At 41.5% G+C, this 21117-nt stretch overlaps 1 protein-coding gene across 7 annotated transcripts in view; it reads left to right on the top strand.

The window, feature by feature from the left end:
• The first annotated feature begins 7100 nt into the window (after window positions 1-7100).
• Window positions 7101-21117, top strand: part of COL12A1 (collagen type XII alpha 1 chain) — a 98010-nt gene continuing 83993 nt past the window's right edge. For 2 of the 7 annotated variants that reach the window (XM_085576410.1, XM_085576411.1), the window contains exons 1-6: window positions 7211-7509; window positions 10065-10172; window positions 18329-18445; window positions 19115-19258; window positions 20131-20187; window positions 20853-21116. In XM_085576410.1, coding sequence (XP_085432536.1) covers window positions 10100-10172; window positions 18329-18445; window positions 19115-19258; window positions 20131-20187; window positions 20853-21116 — 655 coding nt within the window. In that variant the 5' untranslated portion in view covers window positions 7211-7509; window positions 10065-10099. Of the gene's footprint in view, window positions 7510-7788; window positions 8018-10064; window positions 10173-15614; window positions 16316-18328; window positions 18446-19114; window positions 19259-20130; window positions 20188-20852; window position 21117 lie in introns of those variants that run through there. The other 5 variants (XM_085576409.1, XM_085576405.1, XM_085576406.1 and 2 more) reach the window with 5 other exon arrangements.

The following is a 21117-nucleotide window of genomic DNA, read 5'->3' as shown; positions in this document are numbered from 1 at the left end:
CATTGCAGAGGGCTCTAGAGCCCACTGTGATAGAAACTGATCCAAACCCCATGGATGGTGGGTGGCCAAACTTCTCAGGCACTGCTGAGTTCAGTAACTCAGGTCTTTATCAGCCACTGCAGAAGTTTAGATGCTGGGTTCATGTGTAGGCATGTAATGTACCGTGACCCAGAGCCAAATGCCACCTGAGCTGGCCATGCAAGACAGAGCAGTGGGCACAGCCAATGTTCCTGAAGGGCAAAGCTGCAATAGTGAGGCCTGTGTCAAGGAGTACACATCTTCTGTCTGCCTTCTCAATCACTCCAGAGGTTAGAGAAGTTGACCTCAGGGTTTTTATTAGAAAATAAGGTCCCAAAAGCTACTCCTGGCATAAAGGGAGTAGCAGCAGCCGTTCTTAACTGGGGAAGAATCTAATGATGTAGTAAAACCCCATGTTGTGATGTGCCTTAAACAGGAAATCCCCTAAATACATTTCAAAGGGCACTGGGCAGAGGGCAAAGGAACAACAGGTCAGATTTGACAAAAGCCTATTTAAAAATCCTAAGCAGATAAATTAATTCATTTATTTATTTTTAATTTTTGTTAAACAAATAGGAAACACTGGAACTAGTAGCAAACACATTTCTCTGGATAAAAAATACATGCAGAAATCAAGACAATGCCAAACCAAAGATATGTTCACTAAATTGGACTGACTAAAAGCTAACAGAGTAGCGAGTCCAGCTGGAGAGCATCCAAGAGATTGGAGGAAAGGGCAACATGAGAGGAGACATTTTAACAGCTTCAAGTGGAACCTCTCAGCAAGCTGTAGAGGTGTTGATACCCAAGTGAGAGACTCAACTCCGGCAGGTAAAAAAGGCTGTCAGCGAAGAGTACATGGAAGTTTTCAAGTAACCTTTAAAAGTAGAAACAAAAGCCAATAGTTTTCTGTTTACACAATAGAGATACTGAAGCACAGGGCAACATCTATTTATAATCCAAATAAATCTTGTGTTCTGGTATTTGGAACTGTCCATATTCAACATACTGGGAAGCAGCAGCCACAAGGCTGCGTTAAGAAGTACTGATTTAGATCTGCAGTGTTTTGGTCCATGTATTTTCATCCTTAGTCACTTGCCAATTATGACTTTTGCAAAAGAAAAAGGTTTTCTTTTCAAAGCTGGCTTATGTGGAGTTCATAAATGTTGTGACAGGTGATACCTAGGCTGTGCTTTTAATGCCTTTGAGCTAAACTCTTGCCTGACTCTTTTTTCCACAAACCCTCAAAGTTTCCAAGAGTCCATCAATATCTGTGATAGGTGACATGCAGATGAGATCCCCAGATGGTATGTCTCAGGAAAGTATATATAATTCAGGTTATCCAGCTCCTTAGGCCTGGTGCATTCCCTAGCTGTGTTCTAGCCCAAGTTTTGCCTCTGGTGCTCTTTCTTTTGCAGAGGAGAAAACTGATGAATGCCACAGTCTGCCAGTTTGAATATGAAGAAACTCAGATGGAGAAGCTGGGGGGAGTGGGGAACAGGGATGGTGGTGACCATGGAGTCCACCTCCCACAAAGTTTAGAAATTGTCAAAAAAATTACGTGACTATCATGTACAGACATACTGTAACTGTAAAGGGGTTTTAGCAAGACTGGTGGGATATGTACCTCTGACAGTCACATACAAGAAGGATTCTCCCAGTCTGCCTTCTTTGCTCTCTGAGAGTTTGCAGACATGCCAGTTAAGCAAGCAATTTTTTCACAATAAACCAAGGCTATTTTTATGGAATCAAGAGGGTTGGAACTTGATCCTTAAGGTTCCTTCCAACCCATACCATTTTATTATTCTCCAATCCAAAGATACTGGCTTCTCCAGTGTAGTTGTATTTTTTTATTTCTGATGGCTGGACTCATAGTCATATTCTGGACAACTTGCAACCCACCTAGAACAAGCTATTATCTATTGTCAGCTGCTACAAAACAGCTCCCCAAAGTATGCTGTTAGTACTAAGTACGGTATGGAGAATTTCTCTTTGAAGTCCTGGGGTACTTGAAACAACAGGTCATGTACTAAATGGCCTCTAGGGATCTTTTCCAGCCTCATTTACTATGGTTCTGTGCATTCACATCAGATTCACTTGTAAGAATGCTTAAAGTTTTGAATGTTTGTCATGCTGAACTGAGGATTTGGGCTTGACCTTCACGTCCTCTAGACCTTCTTGGAAAGATACACATTGGGATAGAGTGCAGCAGCAGCTGATTATTCCCCCTGGACAGCTTTCCTCCAACCTGCTCCTCAGTCAGAGGAATCACCACATCCTCAATGCCATTTGTGTCTGTGGGGGAGAGGAGGCCAGCATCAGCAGCTGGCCTGATGACAAGGTATTGAGTCTTAAAATTCCACCCCCCCATCATTAATTATTCCACTGTCTGCAACAAAAGGATCAGGTCACTCATTATCTAATGCAACCTGAACTTTCTGCAGCTTTGAATACTTTGCCCACTCAAACACAAGCTCATCTTCTCCATATGACTACTCACCACCTAAACAGACCCTGCTGTCCTAATAGATTCTGATGTTTTTAATATATAAGTACTAAGAAGAATTATCAAAATGCTCCTGTTCAGAGCTTGGCACTGCACCATTTCATCATTTGTTGCTGATTAATATTGAGAGCTTCTTCATAGGAAGAAATTACTTTGCAATAGTTGAAGTCCTACCAAATATGGGGAAACCCATGGATATTGACCCTTCAACAAATGTTGAATCCAATTAGGTACTCAGTGAGCACTGTATTATAATGTTCTGCAAGTGGCAGCTAGTGGCTAGTGATTTCTAAAAACATTTTAATTTTTCAAAATTATGGGTTTTCTCAGTGAACCATCATTGTTTCACCAATAAACCCTCAGCTATATGAAGATGTCTGCTTAGATCTGCATTCACAATTCTTTGTGGCCAGTCCATTGCCGTGACAGGAACAATTACATTAAAACATACAGGGATACCTGAAAAATATGCAGTCACTGACCTCAATTTATTTTCCTGTCCTCTTTAATCAAGTTTTGTACTGGTTTCATAGAGGAGTGCTTCCTGAACAGATCAGGACTCTGTCATGAAATAATGAACGAGCTTCTTTGAAAGGAAACAACTTTATTTAGAAATGTTACAATATAAAGTGTGTTTGTGTATATATATATAGGACTATAAGATCATTGCATCTATTTTTTCCAATTTTAGTATTAAAGTTCTATATTTTTAAAAAACTTACTGCCTACAAATTAACTGGACTTTCTCAGACTCTCAAACTCCACTAAATACCAGCTTCTTTCTATTTATAACTCTGCTTTTGAAAGATTTATTTGCTTTTCCAGTTCTACTTATCTGGAGCCACAATAATTAACTTTCAGAACATTACATGATGGGAAAAAACAATTACACAAATTAGAGAAATAAATAGTTGCTAAGGAAAACATACCTGGTAAGGCAGATAATTATTTCATGGCTGTCACACTTTCCAGGGATGCTGCTTCTGTAGTTGTTCCACTGAATGAGCAAATTTCGGATAGAACAAATCCTCTCTGGACACTGCTAATATAAGAAGCCAATTCTCATTATGAGAGGTCAGACTAGTTCTGCTCTCTGAATTCCAGCTCTGAAATGAACTTATCCAAATAAACAAACACCAGACTGAGTTTTTCTTCTGCCATTGACTGGAAATCTCACATATAAAGAAGAGCCTGGTGGAAGCAGTTTAATGTGTTTTGTCCTTCTGGATTTTATGAGTGCAGATATACTCCTGTGCAATATTAGTCTTATGACTGATTTAATAGGGAATAGAAAATATACTGGGAAGGCTGTCCATTATGCAGTGTAGTGATGTAATGATAGACTGACCAGCAAAGTACTTCCTGGGCAGATGTACTCTACTGACTGCAAGTCACTGGCAGCAGCACAATTTTGCTTGTATAACAACACTTAATGCTTAATCTATATATTGTTTGATGTTCAAAGAGATGACGCTTTTTTTTTTTATTCTTCCTCTGTGCAAAACATATACTCAAATGCATATATACAGATGAATAATGCATTTACCATATTCATATGTAAAGCAGATGCAACTAACTGTCAGGACAAAACAGAGGCCAAATCTAGTGTGATAGCCACATGGAAATGATATTCAAAGTTTACAGTGCTGAAGTGCAGAATATACAGTGTTATTCTGCCCTGGCAATGCAGTTTGAAGTAACAAAAAAAACAAAAAACAAAAAAAAAAAAAAAAAAAAAAAAAAAAAAAAAAAAGAGGTGTCAGAAAGACAAAGTTTCCTGAATTACTTTAGATCAAAAACCATTTAAAAATTTGTAAGAAATTCCTGTTTTCCTGCAATATTACTATTAGACACCTACACCAGAAATGGAAAATATTATTAAAAGTATAAATATGAAATTAAATGTTGAGTTTTGTATTTAAATTAAAACACTGTTTCAGTGTGTTCAGATTAGATAGCAAACAAAATTGTGGAGTTGGAGTGCAATGGTCATAATGTGTTTAACACTTGTCTAAGAAACAAGCAGACAGGAGAGTGTTAGTAAATGTTTATGCATTTCAGAAATGCCTTCTGCATCACATACTGTGTACTCAGACTATGAATGTACATAGCAACAGTGCTGATTGAAAACAACTCATTTAATTACTGTGATATATGGAAGCACACACTTTAAATGCAATTTGTTGGTATATTTTGCACATAAATGATCTTAGGAGAATCATGGATAGAAGAGTTAGAATAAGGAGTTAAGGATGAGAACAAAATCCTGCTGCCCTTGGAGTCAATTGTTTCCTCTTGCCAGCTCTGAATCTTATCTTTCACAAAGAAATTAAGCAAAACTGGTCAGCTGAGAGGAAGGGGAGATACTCCCCTCAGCAGCATCTAGGTCTGTGAGGGAGAGTATATGAGATTCTTGCAGACCTGAGAGACCCCTTGCTTTCAAAGTCTCCACTAATGTAAATCCAATTGTACCAATACACCAAATTATTTAAACATTTAAAAACAATATTTTGGAGTGATTTAACTTTTACATAGAATAATGAATATTTTCTTCCAGCTTCATTTTTTACATTGATTGCTTTTAACTATTAAGATAAAATCTTGGTTATCCTATGATGAAAAAAATCCACAGTATATTGTAAAAAAAAATACTGTTGTAGTGCACAAGTGATAAAAACACCTCATTTGCATTAATTCACTTCCTGTGGAAGGATATTTCATTGTATTCCCTGATGTCCATTGTTAATGAAACTATTTTCCACATGACATTTATAGTCATGTTGTTGGTGAGTTCATTCAGGGAAATAAAATTTTTAAAATGTATTATTTCTCAGAAATATTGCTTTTCCATATCAGACCTGAATAGGAAGAAATCCAGTTCCCCATGCCAAAAAGATGCCAAAAGAGAAAATCCAGCTCAGCAGCTGGGCAAGGGGGTTTAATAGGTCAAGAGTTTTATCAGCAGAGGAGATGTTGCTTTTGGAAAGTGCATTCTATCAATACCAGACAGCTGAGACTGTGCCGTGTCCCAGAGCGTCAGGAAATGTCAGCACATATCTTCTGGTTATCACTTTCTTTTCAGCATTTGGGTTCTTGCGTAGATGACGGGTCTGTTGCAGAAATGAAGCTCAGGAGACACAAGTCCTCCTGCCGGCAGGTCCTTGATCTCCCAGTCCTGCGGAAAAGTGCCCAGGAGCGTTCCTCTGATAAAATATTAATCTCCGCTATCGGTCACTTCCCCCCCGGCTCGAAACCCCGCCATGACGCTGCCGGTCACGTCGGTCCCGGAGTGCCCCCGGCCGCTCCGAGCGGGGTCCCAAGCTCTGCGCTGAGGCGTGGCCCCATCTCTCCCTCTCTCCGCCTTTCCTGGCCCTGTTTTCCATCTCGCCCCACAGCCCCGGGGCCCAGGCAGCCTCGGCGGGCGGACAGACGGACCGTCGGTCTGTCGGCCGCCGCTCCTGCCCGGCGCCGCCACCGGGGGGCGCTCCGGCACCACGGATGGTCCCGTGCGGCGGGGCCGCGGCGCTCGGGCTCCGGGACGAGCGGGGCTGCGGCTGGGAGAAACCCGCAGGGAGGGGGAACCCTCCCTCTTTACCCCTGCTCCTCGTCATCTCTGTTCCGCGTCCCGAATTTGTGCACCCGCTCCGAGGGGACGGTGACATCCCGTATGTTAGCTCGAAGGAGTCCCGGAGGACCGCGAGCATTGCCGGGGATGCCGTTCCCCACGGGTGTGGGAGCAGCCTCGCTGCTGGCGCGGGGCCCCCTCTGATGCTCGGTTTGGGCCCTCGGGCAGAGAAGGGCCCGGCTATTTCGCCGTGTCACTCTCTGGCACGGCGCGCTGCCGAGGCCAGGACACGTCGGGTGACCCGGGCAGGCTCCCAGGAGTGAGTGATGGGAGACCCTCGCGGAGCCTGTCCCCCAGCGGATTACCCGATTTTGGAAGGTGAAGTTCCTGAAAGCACAGAATTTCAGACATGGGCTACGGGCGCGGATTTTCCGCGGGGTCCGAGGGAGGGTCGGTGCGGCCGTGCGCCCCGTCCCTCAGCCCGCCCCGCCGCAGACTGATCACGGCGCCGGCGGCACTCTGTGCTCGAAGTAAAACTCCCACGTGGCGGAGGGCTGCCGCGGGGAGTGTGTATTTAATGCAGGTTTAATGTATGTATGGCTGCATAGCTTTGAGGCCAGACACACCTGAACCGTGTCACAATGATTAGTATCACCTTTGCCCTCAAGGCTCCCGGCCGCGCCACCGGGAGTGCCCGCAGGTCTCTGCAAGACTGTGCTGGGATCATCCCAGCCTCGGGTCCTCCGCGGGGGCGGCGGGGGCCGCGTGGAAGCCCCAGCCCGGGGACACCCTCCGCGCCGCCGTCCGTCGAAGCCTGCCCGAAGACTCAATTTTTCCACTGCCCTCCCGTGTCCTCCCCATTTGGGAAGCCTGGGGGGGAGGGAGGGAGGGGGCGGCGAGCCGGGCCCCTGCCTATGGGCGCGCTGCCGCCGCGGCTCCCGTCTCATGCCGCAGGAATGCGCGGAGGTATGCGCCAGTTTCCAGAAGTGGATCCCCTTCCTTGCTGGAGCACAGCAGCGCATATATCACCCGGTGGCAGCAGTCCACCTTCCCTGAAGTTTCGTAACCGCTTACGAGGGTAAATTGAGAGTTGGGAACAGCCCTCTATTAAGTAGCAGATTGAGAAGAGGCTCTTCCCACTTGGAGAAGGCAAGTCTTCCCAGACAGACCCCTCGCATCGGGAGCTACAGTAATCGAGACGCCTCCTCTGCGCTCACTGTTGCCGCTGCTGCTGCTCCTCCTTCGCCGCTGCTGCTGCTTGCTGCTCCCTCCACAAGGTGCTCCCGGAGCTTCATCCTTTATCCTGCTCCCTTTACCCAGGTCCGACGGCTGCGGCTCCCGCCGCTGCTGGCACCACCGGAGTCATCACCGGAGGAGCTGTCCCGTCACCGACCCAGGCACCCTGCGGCCGCGCTGGAAGGTCTGTGTGTGTCCGCGCAGGAGCGGGGTCCCCCGCCCGTCCCGCCGCCGACCCCCGTGTCCCGCTCTGTCCGCACGCACCAGGCACGCAGCCCCTTCCAAGGCACCTCGGGCTGGAAGCTGACGCGGGATTAGGAAGGAGCGTGTGTGCGCGCGTTGGGCATGTCAGAGCCGGCTGCCGGCGTGCGGCCGGGCGGGCGGAGAGGCTGGGGCAGAGCGCCCCGGGGCTGCTGGCTGTCAGCCCGGGGAAAGAAAGGCACGGCGGAGCCCGGCGGGATGCCGGCCCCCAGCGCTGCCGGCGGAAGGGTGCCTGGGCAGAAATGCGGGCAGGGGCGGTGCTGTCCCGGAGACGGAGGCTCCCGGCGGCCGGAGGCTCCAGGCGGAGCCTGCTGTCAGCGCCCAGGGCGCCTGCAGGCATGCTACCGCTGCGGCTTTGGCAGGAGCTCTCGCTTCCCTCCCTTGTGTGTGCAGCTGCCGGTGATGCTTTATCCTGCTTCCAGCTTTGATAGGTAGTGGGCTTTTCCTGCGTGTTTTTTTTTTTTTTTTTTTTTTCTGTTTACGTTAGTTTTCTTCTTCTTGAAAGTGTTAATTATCGTGCACTGTGTGGTTTAGAAATACTTTGGCTAAGCTTTTGTCGGTTAAATTAGCCTGAGATGGGACTGGCACTGTGAAAGCTCAGGTTTGACTTTTTCTAAGTGGTCTCTAAAGATCAATGAGAAAACCTTTAGTCCTGACGCGAAGTCTGTTCTGACCCTGTTGAGCCAGGAGGTGTCCTCTGCCGCCTCCAGGGCTTCTTTCACACACCTAAATTCGCGAGAAGGAAACAGCGTTTCTAGGCTAGCAAACGAATGCTTTGGCTGAGGTGGTGTATTTCATGAAACAAAAACGTGTGTCAGGAATGGTAGACCTGCAGCACTGGAGAATTCCTAGATGCCTTTGTGAGATGATTAATTTCTGCTGCTTTTCAAAATGATCGAAAGATGGCAGTCAGAGCTCGCACGACATTATCAGGGCAAAATGTCCTTTTCGGTTGAATTTAGGCGATCCTTAAACTCACTGCAGGATGCTGGCAGCCGTTTCCCACGCAGAGCAGTGATACGATTTTGGAGCTTTCAGAGCATTTTAATACTAACCTTGGCCTTTCTTGTGTTAGTGTCATTATGGTCAATACTGCTCTTCTGTTTAGCCACTGGAACTGGCATTAGACTGAAACCTTTGCTCAGATTTTCGTTAGGCTTTTTGTATTTTCATGTGCAGTTAAGATGTTTGGCTAAGGCAAGTATATACAGCTGCTCAAATGAAGCCTATTAAGCTCAGTGTCAGTAACTGGGAAATTCCTGGCTCTCTGTAGTGTCTTCCCACCAAATGTGCATTGCTGGGTAGTTCTTTAGATGGTAGACGAATATTGTTTTCCCTTTCAGTTTTTTTCTGTGGACTAATGATTTATGTATTCTTCCTTTGTTTTGCTCTTGGAACATTCTTGATAAAATCTGCTGCCTAATTGCTTTTGGAATTCTCTTTCCCCCAGCCTAATTATGATATATGATGCATGAATTACTTTATTCATACAAATTGCCACCTTCCTACTTCTTGAGATAGAAAATCTGAAACAATAGAAACACTTACATGCATATGTAGGTTCATATTAGACTTTACTTAGACAAAGAAATAATTTGGAAGTTTTGCTGTAGTAATTGGCAGTAATTTTACATGAACTAGAGCATATAGTCATGAAGGTATGGCTGCTTGCAATTAAGAACTAACTTGGCCTAATCCCACTTCTTTTTGCTATTCAACCTGCAGTGATTGTAAGACTTATGCCTGTCAGCTTTATATAGTGTATTTTTAAATATATTTTCTCTCAGGACATGTAAATGAATTATCAGATGTTGAAACATCATGGCTAGACAGACGTGTCAAATTTCAGATGTGTGTTACACACACTTCTGTATAACCTATTTTAGACTTTCACAAAATGAAGAATAGTGCAATTGTAGGCAGAACCCCTCAAAAAAGTTTTATTACAGTTTCCAAACTGCCTTGAGACTGGTAAAACAAAGCTAACTAAGTGGTTCAACAGTTATGAAAAAGGAGCCGATTAAAATCCCCAGCTGAAAGAGACATTTAGTTGATCCAAAGCAGGAATGACCTCTGAATTAGCTATCATCACATTCAGCGATGAAGTCATGGAGCTCCCTTCTGGCTCCTGCCTCTGTGGAGGCACAGATCTTCACTGCACTTCCCTGGTCAAATTAACCCCAACTAGCTTAAAGCTTCATGTGCTTACTGTGATTGGAAAGGGTTCAGCAACAAAAGGCACATTATTGCCAGACGAGACTCTCCAGTTAGTCATGCAGATCTTTCATCGTCTTGGACAGCTTTCAAGTCTAGAGGTTTCAACCTGGTCCCTTGGGTGGGGGGCTGGGGATAAGGGAACAAAGTGAAATCCACGGTTTGTCTTTTTTATGTTTCATGAATACACCCACGCAATCCTTTAATCCACATGTATCATTTCCTTCTCGTTTCTTCCCCTCCCTCCCTTCCCCATCATTGCAGATTCATTCATGTTGTTGTGATCTGAAAGGGCAGAAATGAAGACAGCGCTGTGCTCCGCAGTTGCTGCTCTGTGTGCAGCCACCCTCCTCTCCTCCATCGAGGCTGAAGGTAACCTTCTCCTCCCTGCCCTCTTGCCCCACTGACCAGCAAATCTCCCAATCAGCCCTGAGCTACTGGCTCTCTCCCTCTCTGTTTTTGAGTGTGAATACTTCACCTTCTTTCTTTCTCTCCTTCAGAGAAACGCCTCTCCTTCCTTGCCCAGCTCCTTCTGTGTTCTGTTTCTCCCGGCTAATGAGCCGGACCGTAGCTCCCTGTCTCTGTCCCTCTGGTGTGCTGTCCACACCACCCCGCAGAGCCGTGGCCAGCTGCTGCGGCCACCCGGGCGCAGCGCCCCGAGGAGCCCAGTGCCGCTGGCGAGCAGCCCGGCCTGCCGGGGACGTGCCTCTGCCCCCAGAACGGACCAAGAAGGGCTGGTTTCTGGCCTCTTTTAGAAATGTTGAGAGAGGAAACGGAAAACATACTACTCAACAACCCGCAACTTTGAAATAAAATGCTCCAACAGAGTCTGGCTCTCTGCGCCTGTGTGCTTTGTCCAGCCGGACGCCTCGCCCCTGCCCCACCGGCCTGCTGCTGCATCGGCCTCCCCTGCCCGGCCGGGCGACCCCCGGCCGAGCCTTGGGGTGGCCGGGCCCTCCCTCAGGGACGCCTCAGCTCCTGTGGTGGGTCTGACCCGGAGAACGCGCCTGGGAAGGTGCTGCCAGTGCTGTGACACGTGTCACGGGCACCGCTGAAGGGAAGGCTGGGCCAGGCCTTGCTGTGGCATGCATGTGGTACCGTCACCTCCGAAAAGGCTTTCCTTTTCCTTCTCCTCCTCAGCTCCCAGAGCAGTCTCTCTGGAGTCTGTCAGCCCTGGCAGCATCTTGCCTCCAGCTGAAGATGTGGGGAGATTCATCTTCACTGCCACACTTGCCTCAAAATGGCCTGGCCTGGCATTTGCTCCACAGTGGATTAACAGCAACTGTGTCCTGTGCCCTCAGTGTGAGCTGCTTGGCTTTTTGGTCATAGTCATGGCATTTCTGCCAGCAGTGTCTTCCAGGGGAAATAAAAAGGCTGAACGTCCTGCACTGAAAAAACTTGATCTGACCTCTGGGACTTGACGCCATCGTAGGTGTGAACTCCCCTGGTTTTACTGGAAAAAAACAGAAGCCAGCAACTGATAATTTTTTTTTTTTTTTTTTTTTTTTTTGGCCTTCCTTCTCTTTCTGTCTTGAACCAAAAGAAATTCCCTAATCATGGTCTGCCGCAAGCTCCCTTGTCTGGACCTGGTCACCTTGGCTGATCTCTTCAAAAAGCATGGGGTGTCAGAGATGCTTCTGCTGTGTTTGACCCCCAAAGCAGTAGTAGTAGTGTTTGCTTGGGACATACAGATGTACAATACACTGGCTTTCTGGAAAAATGGCATTTTTGCCAGTAGTGCAACATCTGGTCACCCCTAGGAGAGAATCAGTCCATTGCCTTCCTCTCATGCTGTGTTACCATTGGCAAAGGAACCGAAAAAGGCCATTTGAAGTAATTTCAGAGTTGCATTTGAAATGCAGGACGGCCATGCCAGAGAAAGCAGAGAAAGTGTACAGTTCTGATAGAGAGAGTGGATGTGTTTGGGTATTCTTCCCCATCCTAGGAGGGAGCTCACTTAGAGCTGGAGTAATATTGCTGTTGTCCTGCACTATGAATTACATGTATGGAGTACATGAATTCATAGTACTGAATGTAAGTGAAGGTGCTTTCTTTAGCTATAGTGTAGACTAAACCAGTCACAGCTTTAGTACTGTTAAAGCAAGCTACAAAAATATATTTGGAGGAGCAGAGTTATAACAGCAAATCTTGACACATAGCTGGATGATCTTGATTAGATGTTGGAGGATGCACTATTGCCAAGCAAAAGAACGGATAAAACCTGATCTTGAGAGTTGTAGAGGGCTCTTGGACAAAACTAACATTGCTTTGCACTCAGAAATGTTTGATACATAAAATCAATGATCGTGTTTCTATGAGAAAATTCTCCTAGCTCCAGAGTTTTGAAGTACGAGCAGGGACGTGTAGGGCAAAAAATTGTGGTGCTGAAAACAGAGTGAGAAATAGTGGTGCTGAAAATGAAAGTTCAAAACTAGGAGTGCCTTAGAACTTGCTTTGATGGGAACTGCTTTTATAGAGATTTTTACAGTGGGGTTTTTTTTTGCACTATACTGATCATTTTTCTGCACTGTTTTAATTTTGTGCTGCAAGTTTGCGTAGTTTTGTAAATTGCATCTTATTTATTTTAACAAGTTATTTCCTTACTTACTTTATTTGGGTATCATTGCAACTTAGATTCTGTCTGCTCAACTGACTTTCTCCTGTGAACATTTGTCCCTTGGTCTTATTTTTCCAAATTTCAGATCACTTTGTGGCAAAGCTATCCTCCCTCACCAGTCAGTCAGTCCTGTATCTCTTTTCTTGTTTTTTTTTTGACTCTCCATGTACCATTCACAGGACATGCATTTTAAAATTTCTTTCCTAAAGGTGTGGGTAGACACTTGATGAGGTGAAAAAGTGAGAGGAGAATAAGGGAGAGGGTCATTTAATGTAATGAAGATTCTTGATATGATGTGTAAAGATGGGGTGAGAGCAGAGGACAGAAAAAGCTTAGTTTTATTTTCTGCCCTCCTTCAGCTTTCATTTTTCAGTCTCCCCTGGGAGCAGATCTGGAGTTAATCTGATGCTGCTGTCCATAGATTCCTGAACTTTCCAGTACAAAACTGGTTCTTCATCAGCATCACAGCTGCTCTGAAGTCCTTTGTGAGAGCTGTGCTCTGCTGGTCTTGGCAATGAGCAGGAAGTGAGCTGCTGTAATGGTGTTAGAGCTTTTCCACATAGGTACAGCAGAACAGGAGTTTCTAGTTGGGCAGTCACTGTAGGAGTAGAGGGGGGAAAGCCCGCATATAGTCTAAATGCATTCATGCCCTTTCACTGGGGAAGTTGTTTGTTTACAGTGGTCAAGGAAGCAAATCTATTTTCATGCTCAGCATTTTTACTCTTTTCTTTTACAGTGAAATTCTTGTTTTATTTTGCAATCCTTCTGATATCTCCCAGCTTAAACTCCTTGTGTGTGATTCTATATTTTATACTTAAACATAAAGTTGTTTATACTTAAAGTTGTTTTGTGCCTTTTTAGTCCACCACAGCAATACTCCAGTATATTCCATGTCTGTCCACATGTCAGAATTTCTTTCTGTTACAGTATTTTTTTCATCTGTAATCACAAAGAGCCAAGGGCTCTTATTCAAATCATAGTTAAGTCAAGTTTATTGGCATGTGAAGAATCTATTTATTACAACCTTAAGTTACTGCTGTGATGTTGTCATGGCTTCTGTAGCATATCATGTGTCTTAATACAGAGTGACTTTTAAAGGCACAGGAAAGAAATGAGGAAATAATTGGTTTTGCGTAGCCTAACTGAGCTTCTGAAGGTGCTGACTTTTCAGTTTTTCAGGAATTGGTTCAGACCAAGAAAAGTCTGTTTTCTAGCTGGAAGTAGGGAAGGAGGGCATCACTGATCCAGGTGTAGTATCTCTGTGTTGTGCATAAAACAGTTTGTCTGGTGAAAAATCTGTTACCAGGACACCCAGTATAGTAAGTGACAAATAATTGCAGCACAGCAGTTGCAGAAGATTAGAATTTTTGGCTTGTAATAAAGCTGTGTTGAGTACATTAATTTTCATTGACTGAATGATTCAGAGGTGATTTGGGATAGCTGAAACTTTTGAAGTTTTGAAACTTGTTGGTAGAATCATTATTTTATTATCTTTTGATGGCAGTATCTTTTGAGAAAGCAGCTGTTGATTTCAAAGCTCCTAAATAGAGAGCCATATAGATTGACATGTGGAATTGAAATTTTTATATACATGAGGATATATAGTCATCTTAATATTTTTCCTGCTGCTAATTAGAAGCAAAATATGCATGCACGTGTAAGTGCATATACACATACATATGCATATATATGCACAAATGTGTAAAATTCCATACATACAATGTGTATATATATATGGGTCATGTTGAGATATGTATGTCTTTGTTTGTATAGGTATATAGATTTTAAATGAATTTTTTTTCAAAGTACATTTATGAGCTATGCATCTTCAATTTTAATAAATTTCATAAGCATACATAAAATTTAAAAATGCAAAGATACAGATGGCAATGTTTCTTTGTTGTGATTGGCAATGAATATCTAACAAGTCTGAAAAGCTGCTTTTTTTTAGAAGCTGCTCTTTACTACATTTCTAGGCTGTAGGTCATTCTAGTCACATTGACAATGCAGGTTTCAGAGGAGTTTAACTGGGGTCATGACCTAGTTAGTTTTACCAAATTCATGCCATTTCTGAAAAAAATAGCAAATGAAGAGTTCTGGCACCTTCCAGCCTCAGCAGGCCTTATCGCTGGGATGATAAGGCTGAACTCTTCAGCTTCTGTAGACTGTATGATATTTTAACATGGACCAACACATTATTTTACATACTAATTATAGTGTGCCCTTTCCAGTGATGGAATCACAAAATATATTTCACATAGGGATTGTGGATGGCAGCTACTTCCAACTTATATCACTTTTAAACCTGCTTCTAGATATAAATTACTTGGTATTCCATTTACATTTTTTTTTCTGTCTTGTTAAGGCATTCATTGGGATCCTCTAGCAGTCACATTGTGTTATCTGCAAAAATCTGTAAAATTTTTATATTTCCTGTGAATACAAGCTAACATAAGACATATAAGACCTGAATAGCATGGGAAAGATTCTTTGCCCTCTTTTTTTTTTTTTTTTTTTTTTGTTTCTGATTTTTTTATTTTGTTTTTCTTTTGTGGTGCATAATATAGAAGATCCAGTTAAGGAAATTATCATAACACAGTTCTAAGCGTGGTCAAAATTAGTGCTGTGGGAACATGATTGTTGTACAGCAGGATACCTTTTTGCTGCTCTGGAAACCACATAGGGGAACCACGCATTTCTGTGCATCAGCAGTTGGATCACTGTATGTGGCAATACTACAACACCATGACACGTTATGATCATGATCCTGTACCTTGACAAGTCACTGAGAGGTTTGGCAGGGATTTTGATGGACAGAGGTTCAGCAGTGTCACTACACTAAGGATAAGTGCAACTTCACTGCTGAAAGTAGCCTGACATCAAGACTGCTTGCTGGAGTGAAGCTGCACTCACACATAAGATTTTGTTGAGTGAAGTTTTAAGGTTTGTCCCTGTAAAGGGGAAAACTACTACAACAAGGAGCATTTTTTCCTAGATTCTGGTGTGATTCAGTATTGCAAATGTATTATTTTTCCACTGGTGCATTCCCTTCTGGAAGAAGAATTTTAATGAGATGGAGTAACGGTTGCCCTGTTTTATTATCACAATAAGGTTTTTATCATCTAAACATTTTTCTGTACTTCAGATCAGCTTACTGCTCTCAGTCTTATGACCATGGTTTGGTCTTCACCCCACAGCTGGTTTCACTTGGGTGAAATCTGACCCCTGTGAAGGTCCATGGATGTTTTGGAGATTCTATTTGAGTATCAAAAGCTCACAGGCCATCTGGAAGATATTTTGATGACATTGAATCCAAACAGCTTTTTTTTTTCATTCAAGCAAGATTAGTTTTTGGTTTTCTATGGGAAAAGTATTCAGTGCTTGAGTTTGATAAGCCAGCCATAGGCTGAGAATGAATGGATTTAAAGTACAGCAAAGAAGATGGGAATTAGGTGTCAGAAATAACTATGATGATAAAGGCAATGCGGTTTTGGAGTAATTTCTGTGGGAAGCTGTCAGTCTTGACAATAGTGGAGGTTTTTAAGAATGATCTATGAAAACATGTCAGGAATGACACTGGGTGGCCAATCTTGTCTTGACCGTGGGATGGACAAGGGGACTTTCAAGTTCCCCTGCAATGCCGTTGTTTATGATCATCTGGATGAATGGATACATCACTCATGTGTCAATGTACTATTCTTCTTACCTGGCAAGACCCACATCTGAATTTTCATAAAACAGAAAAATATCCTTTAAAATGCTAAAGACTTTTCCTCACAGTCAGCTTTTTCAGTTTATCTGGAATCCGGTCATTTGGATATCAACAAGCTGGGCTGCTGCTGTCCTTCAGCAGTTAAAGCCTAAAGTCTCTGCTGCAACATGCCAATTTACTTGCAAGGTTGGTGGTGCTACTTTTTCCATGTACTGAATTATTTTTTTAAAAGCATGCTCAGGTCAGTTGTCTCTGCCTTTGCATTAAATTTGTCCTGAGCCATTGCTACTGAAACAATATTTTATAATGATATTCTTATCATCTAAATGTATTTTACTATTAACACATGTTGCATGATTTTGATACTAAGTAACTACCCTGCCATCTCTAGCATTGTGATATTCATAAACTGAATGATGAATGAACTGTGCATGCAGGTTAATGGTCTAATCTCACTGCCTGTGTATGGACAACAGGAAAAATAACATTTACTTCAGTACTAGTGTTATCTATTGTATCAGTATTATAAAGCCATATTATCCTATTGTCAGAAATTGCAGAAAATTAAAAGGAAAAAATGTCATATATTTTTAGCTCAGTTTTACTTTTTGTAATTGGACAATGTCTTTTCATAATTAAACATTCTAGCATTTACTACTTTATCTGCTTTTAAAATTAGATTCAAATCTTATATGAAATCTGATATATGATGGAGATCTTCTATGAAACAGAAGATCTGTCTTTTTAAAATGCCTGCAAAACTCTCTCACTAGTAGTTAAGGAAAGTATGGCTGGATCTAATCTTACTTTGTAGACCTATTTAAACAATAATATATAATACACCATGCACTGACAGTGAGTCAGTAAAATACTGCATGAATAAGCATGACAATTTAAAAAAGAGAATATCATTATAAAATATTTATTAAATGTCTTTGTGTAATGAACCTTGTACATGGAGGCTTTGTCCATTGTGGGAAGCTAAAAATCCAATAATCAACATATCATTTACATATGCATGATGCTGCAAATTAGCGTATGTAAACTATTTCTTTCTGTACTGTTCAGTTACTTCTGTCATCAGCTCCTACAAGTTTTATTTGCAGACATTTGTTCAGTTCACTGGTGCCCTCTTTGCCGTTTGCTATAAATTCTGTAAAATAAATGTCCTTAAATATATTTTGATGTTGTCTTTTCATAATTAACCATTGTGTTGTTTGGAACCATACTGGCATTTTATGTTAAAATGCCGCTATTAGTATGGGTACACCTGCTGCAAAGGGAACATAAAAACAACGGTTTACACCTTTGAAATTGAACAGAAATCTGGTGTAAACAGGTAGAATTTTATTTTTGAGAACTTCGCATCAGCTCAAATATTTTGGCAAATTGCAACCACTACTAATGTAATTTATTATTCCCTTAGTTCCTAAATCCTTTGTTGCAATATGCAAAGTATGTCACTTTAGTGGCTTCTAGGAACAAAGGGGTGGAGTTCTCCACATTTTTGTAATATAATGATATATCAGTGTATCATTATTGCTGATATACATTTTGCATGTATATTCCTATCTAGACCCTAACAGAAATTGTTTTATGAACATTAGATGACCAGTCTTTTCCTGTATTCTTTAAATAGTTTATTTTCTCTGCTACGTTTCTAGATTCAGTGAAATTGATACAAAATGACATATGCAGAGACTATATTAAAAAAGCTGATCAGGTCTTTGATGTCTAATTAAGAAGAGTACTGTGTTCTCCAAATCCTAAATGATCTCATGATATTGTAAGCAGGTTGTGATTTGGCATGCTTGTACGGATTGCACCCAGCATGTAAAAAAATTCCTTTAATCGTTATGTGAAATGTTTGCATATGTGGTGATTATCTGTGAACTCATTGTACATGTATCCAAATGTGTTTTCTATTGTGCTTGATTTTGCTGGCCATTCTTGAATGTCTTGGCAACTCAAGAAACATATGTTCTGTGCTGTCCTCTGTAATGCATATACTCTTTGATGTTTTGTCATATTTTGTCAGCTTTTATTTTACTCTTTTTCCAACAATATATCTTTATATTTGTTGGAAACAAATTTATGCAAAGACAATTTTAGTAAGCTTTGCTAAACTTTGTTTTATTTATTCATTTGCCAAAACTTGCTCAAGATTTTAAACATCTACCTGGTATAAATCTTTTGCAGTTAACCCACCATCAGACTTGAATTTTACAATTATAGATGAACATAATGTTCAAATGTCATGGAAAAGACCACCAGATGCAATAGTGGGTTACAGAATAACTGTTGTTCCAGCAAATGGTGAGTTGTGTGAAAATTTTTTATGTGAATCCATGTTTTGAAATGTTGAGTTTATTTTTGCCTATATCTAACTTAGGTATGAGAGTAGCCATTAAAATCTTTTGGAAGTTAGTTATCAAGCCTAGGTAGCAGCAAAGGGCATACAGGAAAAACAGTGATTCTTCCAAGCTAGAGTTATTCTTGCCTTAGTGTTTACCATTTCAGGACTGAAAGTAACATGCTTTGGATGCCTTTGCTTTGCAAGGAGGAAAAAGAAGGTAGAATCATCACTCTGCTCCTCTTCTATGCTTTCACCTTAAAGTACAAGAATTGTATTATGCTGTGTAAGACAGCCATTATTCTATTTCACTTTGAGAAATAATCAGTGTAAAAGTGATATTGAATCAGAACAGGACATGATTTGTTAGATAATAGTACATTTTGTATGTACATTTCAAGTTTCAAATTTCCTGGAATTTATTAAACACTTTAGCAATTTTTTTCACTATTAAAAAAATCATATTAGCCTAAAGTTTCATGTTTCAATATTTATACTTCATGAAAACAGAAAGTGTATCAGTCTAAAATTATTACTGGGTTTGAGATTGCCTGTTGTATTTTGTTTTACAATCACTTATTGATATTATTGGATTTTAAGGCTGCATTGAGTGTTATATATATTTCTTGCAGATGGACCTACTAAAGAATTTACTCTTTCACCTAGCACTACCCACACTGTCATATCAGATCTTATACCTGATGTAGAGTATATTGTATCAATAGCTTCATATGACAACAGAGAGGAGAGTCTGCCTGTTTTTGGCCAGCTGACAAGTAAGTAGCTGCAGTACAATTAGAAAGCCAATTAAGATAACTGAGAGGTTATTCAAAAAACTTGGCTTTGATCTGGTTCTCCAACAAAATTTCCACATACCTGAACTCTCCTTCGATGGAGCTGTCTGAACAGCCTTTTTCAATTAGTCCTAGTAGAATCAGAGAAAATTTGCAGGAGATCAAAGGATGCTAACATGGATATAGTGTCTGCCAACCTCTATAGAATTCTTGGCAGGAGGCCACTACATTTTTTGAGCTATACCTACTTCCAATAAATTTCATCTGCTGAATTCAAGGGGAAGATAATCTCAGTAACAAATAAATTGAACTGGCACCCTGTGTGAGAAAGCAAGCTATATTAATCAAATAATAATAAAATGTGACACAATATACCTAAATGCATACTAAAATATGGAATTTAAGCTTAAATAATTTATATTAATAATCAAAAAAGCATAGAATAAATTTAATTAAATAAAAATGCACAGCAGACTTTTTTCTATGACACATTCTGTATCTCAGGCTTCATGCAGAACCATGGGAAAATTACCAATTTCCCTAGGTGTTAGAGAGGGGTAATACTGGTATTTCTTCTAGGCATGTTGCAGTTAATTTTCAGGAAATAACTCTACAAGATGTACAAGTACAGAAGATTTTTAGATATTTACATTTTCTGTATTTTGTGTCATGCTGAATACTATGTTGTCAAATCTGTAATTGCAGGTGGTATATTCAGAACCTGCATTTATGTTTTCATGTTCTGAGGCTTGTTAGATGCATGTCTCTAATTCCTTTTTTTTTCTTCTAATTTCTTTGATGTTTAAAAATTTAACCCTCTTTCTCCCATTCATTCTGTTTTGTGTTTTGTGTAGTTCAGACAGGTGGCCCAGGCATACCAGAGGAAAAGAAGGTTGAGGCTCAATTACAAAGTAAGGTGCTTTGCTTTTCAACTTATCTGACATTTGTCTTATCTGAAGTCTAGCTCAAAGTTAAACTGTGCTTCTGTACTAGAAGAAGTTAACTTGTAAAGTTGTGCAGAATTAAGAAAATTTGTGAAGGGACTAGTGATAGAAAGATAACCTGCACTGAAAGATTAAAGTGCAAAGCTGGTACTGAAACTAGGGACTTCATGCAAGTGACCTGAGTAAGTCCATGAGTGTCTTGGTCCTATCAGCAAAAGGTGTTGTACTGTGGATAAAAGGATTGCAGAAGAACCTGTGCAGCTACAATGGGGAAATAAAGATGCAAGGCACAAATGGTAACAAAATAAATTTTTTCTGTAACATCGAATTATTGCAAAAGTTTTTTATGGGTATTTTTATCTGTTGTGGCATAACAGATCTTGTGGATTAGCGTGTAAGGTGTCTCAAAGTAGCTCCTTTTTGATAATGGCTGTTAGAAAATTCATATGGATGCTCACTTATGTAATATTTCCCCAAGCAAAATATCCCAGATTAGATGAATCTTTTAAATATCTGTTTGCTTAGGCTTTTACCTACTAACTTTACATTAGATATTTCTCACTGATTTGTAAGAATGAAATTGATCATTTGCTAATAGACTTGGTTTTCCTTTTTTCTCTGTTGTGTTCCAGGATGCTCCATAAGTGCAATGACAGATTTAGTTTTCCTGGTGGATGGTTCATGGAGTGTAGGAAGAAGTAACTTTGGATATATTCTGGACTTCATGGTTGCCCTTGTATCAGCTTTTGACATTGGGGAAGAAAAGACAAGAGTTGGAGTTGTTCAGTATAGTTCAGATACAAGAACAGAGTTCAATTTAAATCAGTATTTCAGAAGAAGTGATCTTATTGATGCAATTAAGAGGATACCTTACAAAGGTGGCAACACAATGACAGG

This window comes from Lonchura striata, chromosome 3, assembly GCF_050655825.1.
Source record: "Lonchura striata isolate lonStrDom1 chromosome 3, ASM5065582v1, whole genome shotgun sequence".
NCBI lineage: Eukaryota > Metazoa > Chordata > Aves > Passeriformes > Estrildidae > Lonchura > Lonchura striata.
Note: the sequence above shows the minus strand (reverse complement) of the source record. Positions and strands in the feature narration are given on the sequence as shown.